This window comes from Muntiacus reevesi, chromosome 11 (genome assembly GCF_963930625.1).
Source record: "Muntiacus reevesi chromosome 11, mMunRee1.1, whole genome shotgun sequence".
Classification (NCBI taxonomy): Eukaryota; Metazoa; Chordata; class Mammalia; order Artiodactyla; family Cervidae; genus Muntiacus; species Muntiacus reevesi.
The window spans coordinates 29,122,432-29,141,457 of NC_089259.1; the positions used below are offsets into that span (position 1 = coordinate 29,122,432).

A 19,026-nucleotide genomic window follows, 5' to 3' on the forward strand; every position below is an offset into this window, starting at 1 on the left:
AAGGTGGAGGCCTGCTGCGGGCACCACTGCCCTGGCTCTTAAAGATCAAGCACGTGGGACCCTAGTGGGGACAAGCCCAGCCCCCAAGAGGCCAGTCCTGTTACCACAAAGAGACGCAGAATCAGGATGTTTGTAGCTAGTGAAATAAAGGACCTCATCTCTTTCAGTCTTTTCCCTGATTACTCAAGTAAATACATCACTGATACAGAAAAATTTAAGAAATGCAAAAAAGCACAAAGAGGAAATTAGAAATTACCCAGTCTGACAGCCCAGCCTCTCGGTGGGAATGCTGCTACTTTAAAAGGGCTTTTACATTTCCAGAGAGCTTGCCTGCAAATAAAACAGAACGGTGAGCGTGAAGCTCCTGCTGTTCCTAAGCCAGCAGGTGACAGTCACCAGCAAGGCACCCTTTAAAAATAAAGGAAGACGCCTTTTGTGATGACTGGAACTTTAGCAGCATTTCCCGGGAAGCATTGCTGGAAAAGCAGTGACAGGTGTTACTCAGAGAGAGAGAACAGTTGGGTGCTCTTGGCCGTTGGGGTGGGGGTGGGGGTGCTGGACTCCACACCTGTGGATGTTCTGTGCCGTCAGAGCCTCGGGGCCCGTGGTCTCCCAGGCCTGGCACAGCGGCAGAGGTGGCTGACTCTGTCAGGGGCGGGGTGGGGGGTGAGCCAGCCACTTGGCTGCTGGGGGGATGGCCAGCCCTGAGCCGCTGTCCTTGGCCCCCCACCCCCCTCTGGGAGGCAGGCCCTGTCAGCTCTGCTGCTGAGGGTCTTCAGGGAGGAATGTGGCCCCCACTGCCTACTGCAGCCTCGGTGCGGTCATGAGGTCCCCTGAATGATCTGTCCCCAGGATTTCTTGTTACAGTGAAATAAAATAGGTAGAGTTCAGTACTGTCAGAGCGCCTCTTGGTGGTCAGGATGGTGTTATTTTGTTAAATTTTACTATGATTCAGCTACACGTAGGTTCAAAACATATGGTACACACATGCACACACACACACACACGTTTGTGTTGGTTGTGATAGAGAATGCATCTGGTCCCAGGCCCTACATCTGGCTTCTCTGCACACTCCGACCGGTCCTCCCGTCTGAGTCAGCACATCCTGAGGTGTGGCGGCTGCTGCGGGGTCCCCTGCTCCCCAGCACCCGAGAGCTGTGAGCCCCTGCGGGTGCTGCGGATATCAGACTAGACAACAGGCGCTGTGTTGACTATTGCCTTCTCTTCCGTCTGACGGTGTGTTTCTCGGCAGGTACCTCGAGCGTAGCGCGGGCCTGGAGCGCAACGTTTGACGAGCTGATTGGGAAGCCCATTGGGGAGTTCTCGCGGACGCACATGGCCCTGCACGCGCCCGGGGTGCTGGCTGAGAACCCGGACATATTCGCCGTGATCATCATCCTCATTCTCACAGGTATGGCCACACGTTGGGTGCGTTGGGAGGGGAACCGGGAGTCCGGGGTGAGGCTCAGGCTCTTTCCTGTTCTCCTTCTCCCATCCCCCCATATTCTCTTCTTTAATTGATGCAGACATCTTTTTTTTTTTTTGTCAAAATGGCTTCTCAGAGATTCACATAGGGTTGGCCTGTTGAATAGGTCGAGTGGTGCACTGTTTAATTAAAATGAGACTCTCAGGTGTTTGCGTAAGTGTTTGTGGAGTAGAATTTCGTTAGGGCTGCGGGCTTTGTGTGCAGGTGACCCAGGGATACGAGTTCTGACTCAGCGGATGACCATTTAGGAAGGAGAGTTGGCCTTCATCAGCTAGGACAACACGGAGGACCCAGGCCCAATGGTCACTGAACCTTGGGATTGGAGACGGCTGGGGTGGTTTGCATCCAATCAGCCAGCAAAAACCCCCTTAAATAATGAAGTTTCCCCACAGAGTTTCTGGTACTGGATTTTTAAATTGCAGACAGGGCTTGAACACAGCTGATGACTGCCTTAGTCTTCTTAGTGACATTGACCTTAGTCTCAGCCACCAAGTTGGGAGTTTTGTTAATATGCACATTAAGTGGATATGCAGATAAATTCTCTTTTGAGGTTAGAAGATTTTGGATAGGTTTTAAAAACATCCATGCCTTATTTTACACACCACATAATTGAGATCGTTCTGCACAGGGCCAGTCTCAGCGGTATGTCTGGTCCAGCTGGCAGGAACACGGATCAGAAATTAAGTCTGCAGGAGTGAGATTTTCATAAGGACAAGGGGGAGGGAGGCTGAAGAACAAACACAAAGGAGTGTGAAGTGTTCTCTGAATTGCTCCATGCCCTTGTAATGTCTGTATTTCAGAAATCAGTCTATCACGTAGAGCATCTTTTGTGTTAAAACGTGTAAGAGATGTCCAGTCCTATCGTGGTCCCGTGTCCCTGGGCACCTTCCCTGACTCTTCCCTTGCCTGGCTGAAGGTTCTCCACAGAAGTGTGTTCTGTGCTCCCCAAGGCGGACCTGCAGCTTGCATAGTGTCACGCTTGCTTTTTACACCCAGTATTTTTTTTATATCGAGTTTTCGAGGTAGAGCTGGTCTGGCTCAGACATTCTACGTGCGCTGAGTCCCAGGAGGGGGACTCCATGGCAGGACCCCCAGGTGGTGACGACCTGTGGACACTGCTGACACCCCACAGAGCATCTGAATGATTCCATGTCTGGACAACTCTTTTTTTCTCTCAAGAAACTGAGCAGAGTGTCCCCTTGGAGGAAATGAACTCCCAGCCACTGGGTGGTTCTCAGTGATTGAGGTTCAGCGAGAGGCTCCCCTCATCCCAGAGAGGACTCTGCTATTGAGGGCAGCCACTGGCTCAGATGTGCCCACCCGTCTGTCCCCGCGGTGCTCCTGCTTGTTGTCTCAATTCCACGAGGTGGCTGGACGTCCAGCCCTGCTGGCTTTGGTCAACACCCCGCGGACTCGGGTTGTTTTGATCCCTGCCTCCAGGATGAGAGTCACTGCAGCCTCGTTCCTCTTCGGAGGTTTGACGCTGCTCACATTCTTTTAACGTCACCTTCTTGTCCCCCACCCCCACCCCAGAGAGACTTGCTGGCCCGAGGTCAGCACTGAGGTCGTTTCTGTTTATGCCCTTTTGCAGGACTTTTAACTCTGGGTGTGAAAGAGTCAGCCATGGTCAACAAAATATTCACGTGTGTCAACGTCCTGGTGCTGGGCTTCATCATGGTGTCGGGGTTTGTGAAAGGATCGATTAAAAACTGGCAGCTCACGGAGGAGGACTTCCGGAACACGTCGGGTCACCTCTGCCTGAACAAGTGGGTGTCCCCCTGACTCTGGGCGCCTGGGAGTGGTGCGGCTAGGGCGGTCCTTGGCTACCACGGCACAGTACACTACAGTCTTTGTGAAGAAATGTAATTTGAGCTAGAATATTTTGTCATTACTGAACTGGTTTTTTTTTTTTTTTTTTGCAGTCAGATAGCTGAGGGTGTTTTCTTTGTCTGAAATTTGTGTTTTCTTGCCTTGTATTTGACTGAGGTTGTACGACACAGGAAGATGCTGGGGGAACGGCGGCATCTCTGGATGCTGATTCCAAAACCCTGCCTCGGTGAGGACCGTGGTCGGGCTCACTCAGCAGTCCGTTTCCCCCTATCCTGTCTGATGATCGAACTCTGAATTTCCTTTTTGGAAAAGATTTTCCTCTGCGGTACCATGCAGATGCCGCTTTCCTTTGAAATGCCTTCCCATCTGATCACCTTGAACAAAGAAGTCAGTGGAATTTTTTATCTCAGGCATTCTTCAGAGTAGTTTCTCAGAACAACTGAGGTTATCACAACGCAATGATGACAACCTCTTTCACTCCCACTCCACATGGGCCGCGTCAGCCCTGAGACGCTGTGGCCTCAGTGTCCTTCCATATCGGGCTCAGGATGCCTAGGGCTGGAGGCAGGTGACCGGCCGTCTCTCCACTCTGTGCCTTTGCAGGCCTCTGGGCACACCCTTACCAACAAGCTCACCTTGTTTCGGAAAACAAAAGCCAAACATTGGAATGGATCTTTCTAACCTTCCTTTTTTTTTTTGGTCAGATTTTTTGATACATGTTAGGGTCTCAGGAGGGAGAACAGGGAGTTCTGATTTTGTTTACAATTCTGTTTTAATTATGGCTAAAGGTTAAATTGGTGCTTTGAAGAGATCCTCCTAAAATGCAGATATCTCAGCTCCAGGAATGATCAGCTGGGGGTGGCTGGCCAGCGTGGACACAGGCAGGCTTTCAGGGGCCGGATCATCCGCAAGGACGTGGTGTGGTCAGAGCTGGGCTGTGGGTGGACACAGGCACACCCCAGCTCTCCCACCAGGGGTCGAGTGCGAGGACCGTGCGCTCAGATCTGGAAGACATGTCCCTTTTGCCTACATTTCCCTGGCCAGAATCCAGCAGGGGGCCCCGTCCAGCTGCAAGAGAGGCTGGAAAGCTGACTGATCACATGTCGGGTTGACTTCTGATTAAGGCCCGGGTGCCCGGCGTGTCTTCCGATGGCCTGCTCCGTGGGCAGGCGCTGATCAGCAGCTGGTTCACTAACTGGAACACAGACAGGAAACGAACCCACGAAACTAGCTCTAACATCATGTGGTTAGCAGTTCAAACAGAAAGAGCCTTCCTTCTGGGGACGAAACGCGACTACAGAGAGTTGAGAGCTTTTAATAAGTCACTCCCCAGCATTCCTGAGTCTTTTTCATGCCAAATTTATCAGTGCCGTTCATTCAGGGCAGAGTAGGGCCAATTTGAAATACGCTTTGAAGTAACCCAGTCGACTTGGAAAGCTTCACAGGCTCCCTCACCGGTCACTGTGAGCCAGTGAAGAATTGAGCGGAGATGGCGCCTCCTGTCTCCTGGTTGTCTGTCTAGATTTAGTCTTCTTACTGTTTTTTTTTTTTAATTAATTAATTTAATTTGGAGGCTAATTACCTTACAATACTGTAGTGGTTTTTGCCATACATTGACATGAATCAGCCACAGGTGTACATGTGTACACCCTGAACCTCCCTCCCCATCCCATCCCTCAGGGTCATCCCAGTTTGATGCATGAAACAGGGCATTCATACTGTTTTAAAGAGACTGTTTCTGCCAGCTGATGGGATTTCCTGTCACTGGCCATCCTCGCGCTGTGTCCCTGCAGTGATGACCCGCGCCGGCCTCTGGCCAGAGAGGCATTTGTTTCCCGGCCCCTCGGTCACTGTTGGGGTCCTGGAGTTAGGTCTGCCCGCAGCCCCGGGGCCGCTGTCCTGCCGGCCGGGGGCCGCTGCAGGGCCGGGCCCAGCCAGGCCTCGGGGTGGCCGTCGGGGTGGCTCCTCTCCGGGACCAGGAAGTTGGGGGCTGTGACCCTGACGGCGGCGCTGTCTTTCAGTGGCACGAAGGAGGGGAAGCCCGGCGTCGGTGGGTTCATGCCCTTCGGGTTCCCTGGCGTGCTGTCGGGGGCGGCCACCTGCTTCTACGCCTTCGTGGGCTTTGACTGCATCGCCACCACAGGTAGGCCCGCCGCCCTCGGGACACCGGGGCTCGCCTGGCCAGGCGTCTGATTCCCCTCCCTGGGGTGTGCGCGTGCCCCACTGCCCGTTTGCTCCTGAGCGCCCCAGTGTGGAGTTGCACCTTCCTGCCCATCCCCCTTTCATCACTCCCCAAGTGGCCCGCCCGACAGGGACTTGCCTGCCTGTCCCCTGCGGGCCCGGGGTGACGACACCGTGGCTACAGCTGGCAGCAGACCCCACGCGCGCTCCAGGAGAGTGTGGCCACCGAGTCCACCGTCGTCCGGGCGCTCGAGGAGGCCGGGCTCCCAGCCTCCAGCGTGTTCTCTTTTCCTCGCTGACCCTCAGCGCAAAGGCTGAGAGCACCTTCCCTGGGCCCGTGGGTATTGTGGTTTGTGGTCTGAGGGCCTCTCCCTTGGGTTCCCTGGAGCCTGGAAGGGCCTTGGCCCTGCAGGGCAGTGAGGGGCAGGGTGGTCTCAAGCCCCCAGCTGAACTCCTTGCGGCTTGTAGGGGAGGAGGTGAAGAACCCGCAGAAGGCCATCCCTGTGGGCATCGTTGCGTCCCTGCTCATCTGCTTCATCGCCTACTTCGGGGTATCGGCCGCCCTCACCCTCATGATGCCTTACTTCTGCTTGGACAAGAACAGCCCCCTGCCAGATGCCTTCAAGCACGTGGGCTGGGAGGGTGCCAAGTATGCGGTGGCTGTCGGCTCCCTCTGCGCCCTGTCCACCAGGTGAGGAGCGGAGATGCTTGGGAAGGCGAGTGTGCCGTGAGCACTCCTCTCTCCCCGTGAAATAGAGCCCAACCCAGCCCCGATCGTGGGACTTCTCCCCTTGGGCTGCTCTCGATCAATCCCTGGGGCTGTCTTTCCGTTACGGACATTTCATCTCAATAGCCTGAGGCCCACGTTTCAGTCGGCTCAGCAAGGTCTGCTTCTCTTGTCCCTGACTGTGGCCACTGGCTGGACCAGGCCACCTCTGTGAGCACTGTCTCTGGCCCTTATTTTGGCCATAAAGCAGAGGCTATCATTAAAAAGGAACAAGGGCCACAAATACCTTTTAATGAGAATCATTTTGCCCTCATGCTTCCTGCTAGCCTGTAAACACAGGAAACATTTGTGGACCTCCGGGAGATCTTCATGAAGGCAGTGACGCTTTTCTTTTTGATTCAGCTGGAGATAATTGCAGGAATAAATACAGAACGTCTCTAGAACTGTGTCTAGATGCCATGCTGGTTTACGTTAGATGTTTCCAACCTACAGACATGTGCAGACTTGCTACAAGTGCTCCTCCAGGCTCGGTGTGCTGAGCTGTGGGCTTCCCAGGTTGGAGCCGGCTCCCTCTCCTTGGTGTGAACACCTGTTGCGATGCCTTTATTCCCCCGAGCTTTCTTATGGACACGGTTCGCTTTTCCTCCCATCTAGTCTTTTAGGTTCCATGTTTCCCATGCCTCGAGTTATCTATGCCATGGCTGAAGACGGGCTGCTGTTTAAATTTTTGGCCAAAATCAACGACAGGACCAAAACACCAATAATCGCCACCTTAACCTCGGGTGCCATTGCCGGTAAGAACTGGAATCTCCTATGCAGCATTTTAACAGTTGGGTTATTATTCCCTAAGGAAATGTCTTGACCTGTGCCAGTCTGAGAGAAGTTGCAACTGGTCTTTTTAACGTTTGGTTTTTACCACTGGAGTCTGGTTTGTCGCAAGGTAACAGTGCCTTTTGACAAAAAGCAGATGCCAGTTTCACAGAGGATGTGATGGAATTCACAGGTTGCATTTCTCAATGATTACCGTCCACTGCGCTCAGCTCAGCACATACACTGTCCCTTCAGAGCTGTGTCCTTCCCCTTCCCCAGGTGCCCCTGAGTAGAACTTGGTGGGATGAAGTCCTTCATGGTACATGCCCTGTCTTGTCAGTGCTGGAAATTCACCGTCCATGTGTCTTAGCTCGTGAATTCTCTGGGAAGCGAGAATCCCTTACAATCAGTGTTTCATAAAACATGCCACCTGTTTCCCAGGGAACACTGAGGGTGTGACTGGGGTAGCCCTCCACCTTGAGCTTATGAACGACAAACGGCAGGACGAGAGGAGGTGGATCTGACGGATCGATATCAGGTCCCTCGCCAAGAGGGCAGAAGGGAGCGGAGGGCTGTGTGCACCTTGAAAACCAGGGCAGCCCTGCAAAGAGACCGCTCTTGGTTTTCCGTTTCCTCTTTGAGTCGTGTTTCACAGCCCAGAGGCACGTGTACAGATGAGAGACAGAGGCCCAGAAGGGGGATGTGAGGATGCACGCCCAGGGAAGACAGCAGTGATTCTCGAATCCTGGTTTGTTTTGGGGCCAGACTGGCTGGGTCCTCCCAGCCCATGTGTGGAGCAGGAGGTCTCCGTGGTGAATGAGGACACATACCAGTCACAGTTGGATCACAGGGACTTGTCAGATAGCCACAGGGGAGGTGTTTGACCCTCTTAATGAGTGAATTGTTAATAGCATTCACACCCTTAGCAAAATGTGCTTAGTTTTATGGATCAATGTTGTTTAATGAAAGGAAGCCAGTTTTCCTTATTTCACACACGTGCAGTATGAGTCTGCATTCTTGAGCGTGATCGCTGTGGGCAGGTTAAGCAACACCATGTATCAGTATACGACCAGTGTGTTTATGGGATTAAGGAATTGGAAATAGTGGGTGCTTTTTCTTTTTTGAATATTTACATGTAATGTGATCATGCTGAAGCCTAGCCTCAATTTCCTTCCTGTGCTGATTAAGGGAGATGAAACTGTAATCTTTAAAGCCGCTGTAAATTTCTTGTATCACCAGACCAAGGGTTTGCTCTTTCTCTTTATTAGGTCAGAGTGATAAGTAAGTCTTTAGTTTTCCAAAAATCACCTTCCATGGAAGAAGTTTGGCTCAGGTTTCTCTGAGTGAGGATGTAAGCATTTGATACACACAGAGTGGGTTTTCTAATTATCCTGTAGGCCCTCGCTGCTCTTTAATTCTGTTAGTTAACCTCAATTTGAATTTGTTTTAGTTGCCATGGTTTGTGTGGGCTTGAGAAGTATTTGTGGAAAAGTAATGGCTTCGCGTTTATATTTCAACTTGTGTTGATTGCATGTGATTTGAAAATATCCCAAAGTAGATCCAGCCAAGTTATTTTTTAAATGGGAAACTTGACACATATACCCACATAAATAGACGTGCATACACTTATAAAAATCTAGGAATGAAAAAAAAATCTAGGAGTGATTTTCAAAAAAGACTGTGTGTTTTTTGCTTTGCATCAAGTGGGGTTGTGGTGAAGGGACTGGTATTGTTTGGGAATAACATCACTTTCCACGCCCACCTTCTGGGTTAGGAGCCTCTGTGAGCCCTCCCAGGGCCCCGGACTTGCCCTCACCCACCTCCTCATCATTGTTGCCTCCTGATGCAGGTCTCAGGTGGTATTCTTGGGAAGACCAAAGGGCTCTTTGGTCTACCCTGTTCAGTGGCATATACCTAGCACCCAATGACTGGCATGCTCATGAGTGCCATTGGATGGTGGATGGGTGGATGATGGAAGGATGATGGATGGATGGTGGATGGGTGGTATAGGGTGGATGGCTAGATATGCATAGATGCAGACTGTGAGTCTGCATGGTGTAGAGGAAGACATACTGCCCCAGAGCCATAAGAACCTAGCTCAGTGCCTGACTTTTCCACTTACTAGCTGTGTGCCCTTAGGTAAGTCTCTCAACATGTCTGGACTTTGCTTTCTCCGTCCGTAGTGTAGGGGTGGCTGGCAGAGTTGCCATGGGGGTCAACAGGGTCATGCTGATAAAAGTGCTGCCTCTGTATAAATGTTACTCACTGTTGCTGTCTGTTGGGGGCTGTGCATGTGGCTTGATCCCGAGCTCTCCTTCCTTTTAAGCGGTGCTGCTGTGCTTCTTCATGGAAAGGGCTGGCAGGGGAAGGGGAGGCCCTCCCGGGTGCCAGGGGTCACGGGTGGGTGGTGGCCCTGGCTGCCAGTGTGTTCGGGCCCACGCCCATCCTAATGTTCGTCTCCTCCTCCCAGCGGTGATGGCCTTCCTCTTCGACCTGAAGGACCTGGTGGACCTCATGTCCATCGGCACTCTCCTGGCTTACTCTCTGGTGGCTGCCTGCGTCTTGGTCTTACGGTAGGTGTGGCTTTCTGGGTTCCAGGACACAAGAGCAGACGCCCCCTACCAGCTTCCTGCTGTCAGTTCATGTTAATGGTTTATACACTGTAAACTTGAGGCTGTGCACCGTTCCTTTGGGAACTGCCTGGGAGAGGGTGGGACCTGGTGCTTGAAAGTCTAGTTACAGAGAACAGCCTTGAAAGGAGTCCAGGGTGGGTGGCTTGACTGCTCTGTCTCTCTCACAAGCTCTGATTTTTCTGGCTGGATGTCTGGAGGACAGAGACAACTTGACGGCTGGGGGCTGGATCTTTGGATTAGAATTTTTGAAGGCTGAGGGTAACGATCTCAGTTTGGACCGGAGACTGGTCCTGGTGGGCACTGAGAGAACTGGGGGCACTGTGATGCTTCCGTGGAGGTGAGAGTGCTGTTACAGAGCCTGGAGGGCCGGGGGTGATGTGCAAGAAGACTCTCCAGGTTCTGCTTTGAGTCTTGTCCGGACGGGGCTGGCCCCTCGGAGGGCCGTGACACAGCAGATCCGGGCCGGGGCTCTTGGCCGCCACGGTGCCCGTCCCTCCAAGCTCACCCTGCCCCAGATTTCCTTTGCTCCGGGAGACAGGGCTTTGCTTCCTTGCTTCCAGGGGTGACCCCAGGTAGCATAGCCACCCAATGTGGTCTCCTGGTGAGAGGCCCCCTACTTTGCAGGGCTTTAATTTTGCCAAGCCATGGATTCCATCCGTAACGTGCTCTGCAGCTACCATCCCTGGGCTGAGCCTCAGTAGTGGCTCTGGAGAATCAGCTAGAGCTAGTGTTTCCGACCATGTGTTTCTTCCCAAGAGCTCAGTGCTACAATCTTCTCCGAGTCTCCCCCAACCTTCTTGTTAAGTGAGTCAGTGAAAAAAAAAATGGTGAAGTATCTTCATACTCACTCTTAGATTATATGCAGAATAATGCATAAAGCATTGCGTGTTTCAAAGCTGGTGGAGGAGATTGGAGCTCTGTTCCTTTTGGCTGGGAAGATAACTAGCCTCATTTAAAATGAATGCTTCACTTGCAGGTGGCTTGTGTCTTGGAAATCATGCCATAGGCTTAGTCCTTCACCCAGCTTTAGAGAGTTATTTATCCCAAGGCACTTAGAGTTTTTAAATAAATTGATCCAATTAAATCATGCAAACAGAGTTTCTCAAATTCATCAGCCTGCAGACACGTTTCTCTGACTCTCTGCACGGAATAGGATCCTAATATGATTGCTTTCTATTTCTGTCTGTATTTTAGCTTCCTACAACCATAGTTTTGTTGTGAGTGGCCTCATATCTTAAGGGCCAGAGCTGCTTTTCAGAGTGAGAGAAATGGTCTCCGTACCTTCCTCTGGGCTATTTCATGGTGGAGGTCAAGTTGCCTCAAAACAGAGACATAAAAGGAAGAGGATGTTGCCCTGAGGCAGGAGTGAGGCCCAGGTCTCCTCTGTATTTGCAGAAAGTTAGTGGTAAAGAACCTGCCTGCCATTTCAGGAGACATAAGAGACACGGGTTTGATCCCTGAGTTGGGAAGATCCCCTGGAGGAGGGCCCGGCAACCCACTCCAGTATTCTTGCCTAGAGAATCCCATGGACAGAGGAGCCTGGTGGGCTGCAGTCCACGGAGTTGCAAAGAGTTGGACACAACTGAAGTGTTTTAGCACACACGCACGTTTTATCATTCTGACCATCTTCCCTTTTTATGTCTTGTGTCCTAGGCAGCTGTGAAGGCTTACTAAGAACATGAGTTAGAGTGTGTGTACTTGTGCTGAGTTAAAGCCTCATCAGATGGCTAAACAATATGCTGCCTCACAGGTATCAGCCCGAGCAGCCCAACACGGCATACCAGATGGCCAGGACTAGCGACGAGCTCGATCCAGTTGACCAGAATGAGTTGGTGAGCAGCAGCGATTCTCAGACCGGCTTTTTACCGGAAGCAGAGAGACTTTCTTTGAAAACCGTACTCTCACCGAAAAATACGGAGCCTTCCAAATTCTCCGGGCTAATCGTGAACATCTCAACCAGCCTCCTAGGTAAGAACCTGCTCTTTCCTGTGTGGTGTTTGGGGTCTTGCTGATCCCCAGGGGGATGGTGATGTCAGTTATTCTGCCCTAATTAGGATTAGTGCTTGCAGAGATGGAGCCCAACCCTTCTGGGTTGATCTGTCTGTGGGCTCCTGGGGAATGACTGAAGTGTGGTTTTCTCTGTCTGTCCCTCTTAGCACTTCTGGTCATCACCTTCTGCATGGCAGCTGTGCTTGGCAAGGATGCCCTGGTGAAGGGGGAGTTGTGGGCAGTCTTTCTACTCATGGGCTCTGCCTTCCTCTGCTCCGTGGTCACGGCCATCATCTGGCGGCAGCCTGAGAGCAAGACCAAGCTCTCATTCAAGGTAAACAGCTCAGCCTGACAGCTGGAGGGACCCACCCCCGGGAGGCCATGATCCTGACTCTCCTGCAGGAGGCCACCCTGTCCCGCTGGGCTCCAGCAGGCCTGGGCGTGCGGAGTGAGGTGCTTGCTGGCCAAACTCAGGGGCGTGTGAGCCAGGTACAGACAGCTGCTGAGAAAGGCCGGCCCCTGGCCCTTGGGTGGGGCAGTGCTCCTGCATCCTGTAAGCTTTTCATAAGTAAACGTCTGCCCTGGTGGATCGTGTGTCGTTACCAGGCCGGAGATGACCGGGGCCTCTGCAGGCTTAGAGTCTACTAATAATAAGATCGTTCAGCAAGCTCAGAAGTGAGACGCGAGTTCACTGCGGCAATTAGTGTCGCTCAGAACAAACTCCCACCTGCAAGGGTTTGCCTGTGGAGCTGTGCCAGGGTGCCGGGGTGGGGTGCCGGGGTGGGGCCTGGCACTCAGCCCCTCCCCACACAGCCCCGCCCGTCCAGATCAGGCCTGGGAGGGCACTGCCCTCGGGTGGCTCTGCCGTCTCATGCTCGTTGCCCGTCCCCGCAGGTGCCCTTCTTGCCGGTCCTTCCCGTCCTGAGCATCTTCGTGAACGTCTATCTCATGATGCAGCTGGACCAGGGCACGTGGGTCCGGTTTGCCGTGTGGATGCTGATCGGTATGTGAGGCGTGGGTTTCGAGGTGACCAGCACGTGGTGTCCCAGCCTCTCTCAGGCCCCCCACTCCCCCACTCGCCCCCTTCCCCGCCCGTGCCCAGCTCGTTGTCCTCTCTGCTACTGGACGGCTGGCTTGCGTCCTCCAGCTACCCCCGTTTCCGATTTCAAAACACAGTGAAAACACGTGTAGTCAGCGGTTTTCTCTCTGACAGTGAGGAACACCTGGTAGGCTGTGGGTCCTCCCTCCCTCGTAGATAACTGTAAAGCCTTGGCCTGAACCAGTTTTCTGTTTGGGAAGGAGCTTGACGTTCAAAGAATCAGCCCGTGAGTCTGCTGTTGACAGAGCACCACCTTCTTCATCCCAGACTGCACTGTCTGGACAGCCCCCTGGGCTGCAGGGACTGGCTAGGCCCGTGAGAGAACTAGAGGTTCCCCCTTGGGGCCTGGCCCCATTTTGCACCGACCATGGCCCCTCTGCGGGCCTCTAGCAGCCCGAGCTGCAGAAATGGACCCAGGTTCCTTCTGTAGCGTTGGTGGCTGGAAGACTGGCCTGAGCGGGCTGTACCCCTGATGAGAGCAGTGGCCTTTAGGCTGAGTTGTGGCCAAACCCCCCTGCCCCAGTGACTGAGGGGTAGCGAGGGTAGCTCCCTGCCTCCCTGCAGAGGTGGGGGATGCCTGCTTTTGAGCACCCTCCACAAGCTCCTGGGCTCCAGGACTGCTCTCCCTTGTCACTGGCACAGAGGTGGTCAGTGGTGGGGGGTGGTAGTTAGGGGCACAGATCTCCAGGTCCCACCACAGACCCCTATGGTCCCTGAAACTCAGCAGAATGACTGAATTGGTGGGTTGCATGGATTCCCACGTGACCTGAGGGTCTAAGCCACTCGTGGGAAAATCAGGAGCTGTAACAGACAGCGTGAGGAACCCAGGGAGCCCTAGTGCCCTTGGAAACCCAGCACAACTTCTGGAGGGTCTGTCTTGGACCCTCCAGCGGCCACAGGGCAGCCGCCCCACCAGGTGGGCAGTGGATGAGGCAGAGGCACCAGCCCTCCTTCAGGGGTCCCCACCCGGTGGCTTGCCAGGCGCGAGCCTGCCCAGAAAGACGCGCCTGCCTTTGCCAGGTGTAGAGGTGACCCTGCCGGAAGTCATGTGGGCTTACCTAGGGGGCAGGCCACCTGCCTCTCATGAGATCCTGACCCTGGGGCCGCCTCCTGGACTCACACCCTGTCTCTGCCCTCGACCCACAGGCTTCTTCATCTACTTCGGCTACGGTCTCTGGCACAGCGAGGAGGCGACCCTGGCCGCTGACCCCACAAGGACTCCTGACGGTCACTTGGATCATTGCAAGTGACGCATGGTCCTGCCCACGAGAGACCCCCGCAGCACCTCGCACCACCACCCCACCCAGCCTGCGTGCCCGGAGCCCAGCACAGCCTACGTGCGGCCCACGGCCCCGACCCCCTGGCAGCTCTTGGTGGGGCCACGTGGCCGGGGCTGGGACTGGCCGCCGCCTGCCTCCGAGCCTCCTCCCAGACAAGGACGGCAGCCCCTCTCCTCGCCCGTCTGGCACCCCGGCCGCCGCGGCCTTGGGCAGAATGGAGGTCACCTCGGGAGCCCAGGCCTCCATCCCGGGGGCGCCGTGCCGGATCCCGTCCCCACCTTGGCCCAGCCCCAGACAGCCACCCCGGTGCTGGGTGTCTGTCCCCTGGCTGTGCCCATGCCCCAGCCCAGCGGTTTAGTTTACTGAGAGAGGAAGACCAGACCATCTCCTCCTGCTCGGCCCTCTGAGCTGCCTCCGGAGGGTCGCCGGACTGTGACTGCCCCCTCCTTCCAGGCAGGGGCCTTGGCCCGCACTCCGAACACTCCTGCCAGGGATCCAGGCTCCCTCCCGCCGGCCTCCTGCAGCCACCGGCCCTCCAACAGGTCCCTGCTGCTGCTTCGGCCGAGCCCTGAGTAACTGGAACGTGACACTATTTCTGTAGGACCTGCCTCAAAAGAGCGGAGCTTAGCTGAGCGCTCCCCCTGGTCCCGGCTCCTCGCGGGGTCCTGCCCCTCTGCTGCTCATGGGTCTCAAGGTTCCCCAGGCCAGTGTCCGCTCGTCCTGAGTGACGCACGGCCCCCCCTTGCCCCCCAGCTGCCTCTGGCCCCTCGTGCGTCTCATCGTCACACGGTGTCCTCCTGTCCTTGGCTGTGAGTCGCCACGCAATCCAGCCGGCGCATGACGGTGATGTGGAAAACGGCCGAGTCATTCCCCGAATTGTTCAGGGTGTGGGGGTCTACCCGCGGCGGGGCAGCGTGGGGCCCCGTGCCGTCCCTCTCGTGTGCTCTGTGTGTGTCGTTGGATGCCGCGGGGGACCCCTGCCTCCGTGATGACTGCGTGTCCTTGTGCACATGGCGTGCCCTGCCAAGGCCCCAGGGGACACTCCTTGCAGGTGGGCCGTGCCTTCCTTCCCAAGAGTGGAGTTGGGGGACGGAAGGGCCTGTGTTGGCGGGAGGTGAGGGGGCTGGCGTTTCTGACTCCACACAAAATGTAAATGCTGCTTGTGAAGCTTAGCTCCCATTATCTTCCCCCTCTGCTCTTTGACACAAATCTGGTAGAAAGAAGCCTGATAAACTGATGGCTCTTGGCTTTTCTCCCTCTGCCCCAGAAAGTTCTTGGAGGAAAAAAAAAAAGCAAGAATGAGTGAAGCAGGGTTGGTCCGGGTGGGCGAGGGCCCAGCCCCAGTTGCAGGCTCCATCGTCTGGTCACTCGTGGTAACTTTATTCACAGTCTCACTTGCGAATCTTGCAAAGTGGGGATGAGAGCCCGAAGCTTGGGTTTCCAAAGAAAGGTGTTTAGGTTTATGTAGCTGGTGCTGTACCATATTTTGATGAATCTTAACTTATTTCGTTGAGGTGTTTTGGTTGTCTGCTTGCTTCCTGGGGCCAGCTAGCCACCTGTCTGCTCGAGTTGTCTGCTGTTTCTCCACCGAGGCGGAGAGTGTGAGGGAACCAGTGTGTCCAGGAAAGTTGGCGGGTAGAGTTTCTCTCACTTTTTTATTTCCGGCTGAAATCTCTGAGCCTGACCGCCCCCAGCAGACTGTACACAGCTGATACTTGAGCCAGCTACACGCCTTGTCCTCCGGCCGAGAAGGTGTGTCTCAGCATCTCACGGGCGGGCCCGTCATGACAGATGGTCCCCTGCCTCACCTGGAGCCAAGGGGCTATGCCGCAGGGCCCGTCCGTTGGTATCAGAAGCCCCTACCCTCCATGCCGGGTCAGAGCCCCATCTGAGGAAAGGATCTCTTGGCCGTTGGATGGGGATCAGTGTGACCTGTGCTTTTGTGAAGAGAGGTTTTCATACCGTTGCCAGGTGTTTTCTCTTCTGTGCGGGGCCATGCTGCCAGGAGACTGAGCGGCGTCTGCAGACCCTGGCTCTATCACACCCGCTCTGGGTTTGCAAAAACTCACCTGGCCCAAAATTAGGGGAGGAGGTGTAGGCGGGGTGGGTGGGAGCCGTGCAGGGGCCTGATTACCCCCGAAAGGTTCCATCCCCACCCAGGGATGGGAGACATTGTTATCACGGCACGCCTTCCTGCGCCTAAGTTGGACACATACATACACACAGAGACGAGATACACACGGACATAACACACGTACACACACAGACACAGATACATACGTGTATACACACAACATACACATGTATATATACACAGACATAACACGTACACACACAGACACATACACACATGTATACATATAGACAACACACGTGTATATACACATGCATATACACACAGATATAACACATACACATATACACACACATACAGACATAACACATGTACACACAGAGACATAACATACACACACAAATACACACACAGGCAGAAAATAACCACTGGAAGAGCCCAACAGTTTCACATCTCAGCCCTGCCCAGACTCAGTTTCATGACTTGGCTGTTATTGTCCAGAGACAGCCCCTGGGGATGTTGTGTCCTCGGTTCCCTGGGCACCAGCCTCAAACACTAGCATTGGAAAGACCCGCTTGTGGGTAGTAACTGCCCCTTCCCACCACTCATGGGCCCCTCCCTGCACACGCGTGACCTTGTGAAAACCCACCTGGGGTCCCCCGGGCCCTGTGTGGGAGAGTGAGGGGCGCAGTGTCTCTGGAGAACCAGCCGGGCCCGTGGGCGGGGGAGACGTAAGCCCCTGGGCGGGGATGGGACCTTTCGGGGGCAGTCAGGACCCTGCATGGCCCCATGCCCCCGCTGCCTACACCTCCTCCCCTGATTTTGGGTCAGGTGAGTTTTTAGAAACCCAGAGCGGGTGTGATAGAGCCATGGTCGGGAGACTGCTGCTCAGTTGATACAATGTCAGCATCACTTGCATCTTCCCTGCTTTGGGCTTTGTTCCGTTGAGCCCCTCAGTCTCCATCAAGTGATCGACCACCTCGTCCCATGGAGTTTGGACACCCCAGGTTGACTACAGCCTTGTGGGGGCTTCTCCACCCACCCTGAGCCCCCCGGGGCCCCGTCACTCCCTTCTGCCCCTTGGTCACATCTCTTCTCACCGAGGAGGGCTGTGGGCGCAGCAAGCCTTGCGCTTGTGTTTGCTCTTCCATGCGTGGGGTGAAGGGGGGAGCGAGTGGGAACCCAGGCTGGGCCAGGTGTCCTCCCCGCCACCCCCCCTGCCAGGCGGGCACAGTGAGCTGACTGGGTCCTGCCTAGGATGGCGACTAGCCTGACATTGGAAGCAGATCCGTCAGCACAGGATGTGTGGACACAGCTCGCAAAGACCTCGCCTGGTTGCAGGTGAGCCCGCGGGTACTTGGGGGGTCTCGCTGCTGCAGAGAAGAGGCCTGGCCCCATGCCAGGGGTGGACACCCAACTTTGACACCCTGAGTAAGAGCCGCTTGTTCTGTTGACCCCTGAGAACACCCCCATGGAGACCAGAGGGAGCGGCTTCATGCCGGCCCGTCACCCCAGTGTGCGAGGATGGACGGAGAGGCAGGGCTGTGGCATGTCCACGCAGGCGTGTGAGTTCAACTTCAGATGGAACTAAATATGTGTTGTGTATAATTTTATGTATAATTTAAAATATATTGCTATCTGTCTGCCTTGGTAATGAGAGTATTGTTATGTAAGGCTCCTTAGCGGGAGTGAGATGTACAGTTTATCAGACTCTTGTGGACTTTTTTGGGTGATGAAATGCTTTATTGATCCAGTGGTGCAAGAAGCTACAAACACTTTGTATCTCATCATCGTAGTTATGATGCCTAATGGGTGGTTAAGGCAAAAAAGAAAAAAAGTCAACTGACCTTCCTGTTCATCACTCCGATCCAGTCTTTCTGTGCCTGTTGCTTCACTGGGCGGCAGTGCTCTTTCAAGAGGGAGTGGACCAGCCAGGGGTCTCGGGGCGCAGTTCTCAGGAGCCCCCCTCCCCCAGGACCACCCTGTCAACGTGTTGAACTGCTGGCTGAACACTCCGCCGTGAGACCTCGGCTTGAAGTCCAAATGAGATTTCTCAGGGTCAGGGAGCATGGCTGGGAAGAGGCATTCAGGCCTTGTTAAATTATTAACAAGGTATATATGATGTTGTGTTTCTTGATGACAAACTTTTTAAGTTTGAGACTTATTTTCCCATTGGAGAAGTTTATAATATCTATTTAAGATAAGTTTCCTGCTTACGTTGTGCCTTTAAGCGTGGATAAGTCTAAGGAGCACAAAGGGGTGACGATCTCCACGAGGGTTGGTTTATTGTCAAACCTGAAGGTGTGTGGGTTCTCCAGTGTACTTTTTCTTCTACTGAACATGGAGCCATTATTAAGAGGATTGTGTTTTTTATTATGTAAATTGTGTAATATTTTTTTGCTTGTTTGATGTTCTATTTTTCTAATAGTTTTCTTATAGTTTCTTATAATTGCAATACTAGATTTAGATTCTGACAGCTAACTGCAAATCAGATTGGCCTCTACTGGTCCCCTCGAAGTCCCCCCCATACCTTCCCCCCCCACCCCCCGTTTTTACTTTAAGGACAAGAGTAGACGTTGACCATTGCCTTTAAAAAATGTGAACCTGTGCTCTGTATCCCAGTTTTGCTGGTACACTGATGCCATAATAGTTCATGTTGTAAAGTCAAACTTTGTTGGTACATCCCGTCATGCTTCCGCAAATCCTAATAAACTCCTATCTACGGCCTGGGCGTGCCCAGTGCGGTCTTAGGAATTCCAGCAGCTGTGGGAAGGGTGGTGAGGGGTGGGGGTTGTGGCTCGGAGAGTCCCAGAGCCTGGTCTTTGCTTCTTGAATCTCACAGCCGGATGTCGCGTTGCCTCGCAGCTCGGAGTGGGGGCGGGGGAAGGGAATCCGCAGCCAGAGGGACCCCTGGATC

At 54.0% G+C, this 19,026-nt stretch overlaps 1 protein-coding gene across 2 annotated transcripts in view; it reads left to right on the plus strand.

Moving 5' to 3' along the window:
* The window catches only part of SLC7A1 (solute carrier family 7 member 1), a 63,433-nt gene extending 44,586 nt beyond the window's left edge, over positions 1-18,847 (plus strand). For both annotated transcript variants that reach the window (XM_065901881.1, XM_065901882.1), the window contains exons 4-13: positions 1,253-1,411; positions 3,078-3,252; positions 5,338-5,459; positions 5,966-6,188; positions 6,879-7,018; positions 9,505-9,607; positions 11,418-11,635; positions 11,824-11,990; positions 12,551-12,659; positions 13,902-18,847. In XM_065901881.1, coding sequence (XP_065757953.1) covers positions 1,253-1,411; positions 3,078-3,252; positions 5,338-5,459; positions 5,966-6,188; positions 6,879-7,018; positions 9,505-9,607; positions 11,418-11,635; positions 11,824-11,990; positions 12,551-12,659; positions 13,902-14,005 — 1,520 coding nt within the window. In that variant the 3' untranslated portion in view covers positions 14,006-18,847. The remainder of the gene's footprint in view (positions 1-1,252; positions 1,412-3,077; positions 3,253-5,337; positions 5,460-5,965; positions 6,189-6,878; positions 7,019-9,504; positions 9,608-11,417; positions 11,636-11,823; positions 11,991-12,550; positions 12,660-13,901) is intronic.
* The last annotated feature ends 179 nt before the right edge of the window (positions 18,848-19,026 follow it).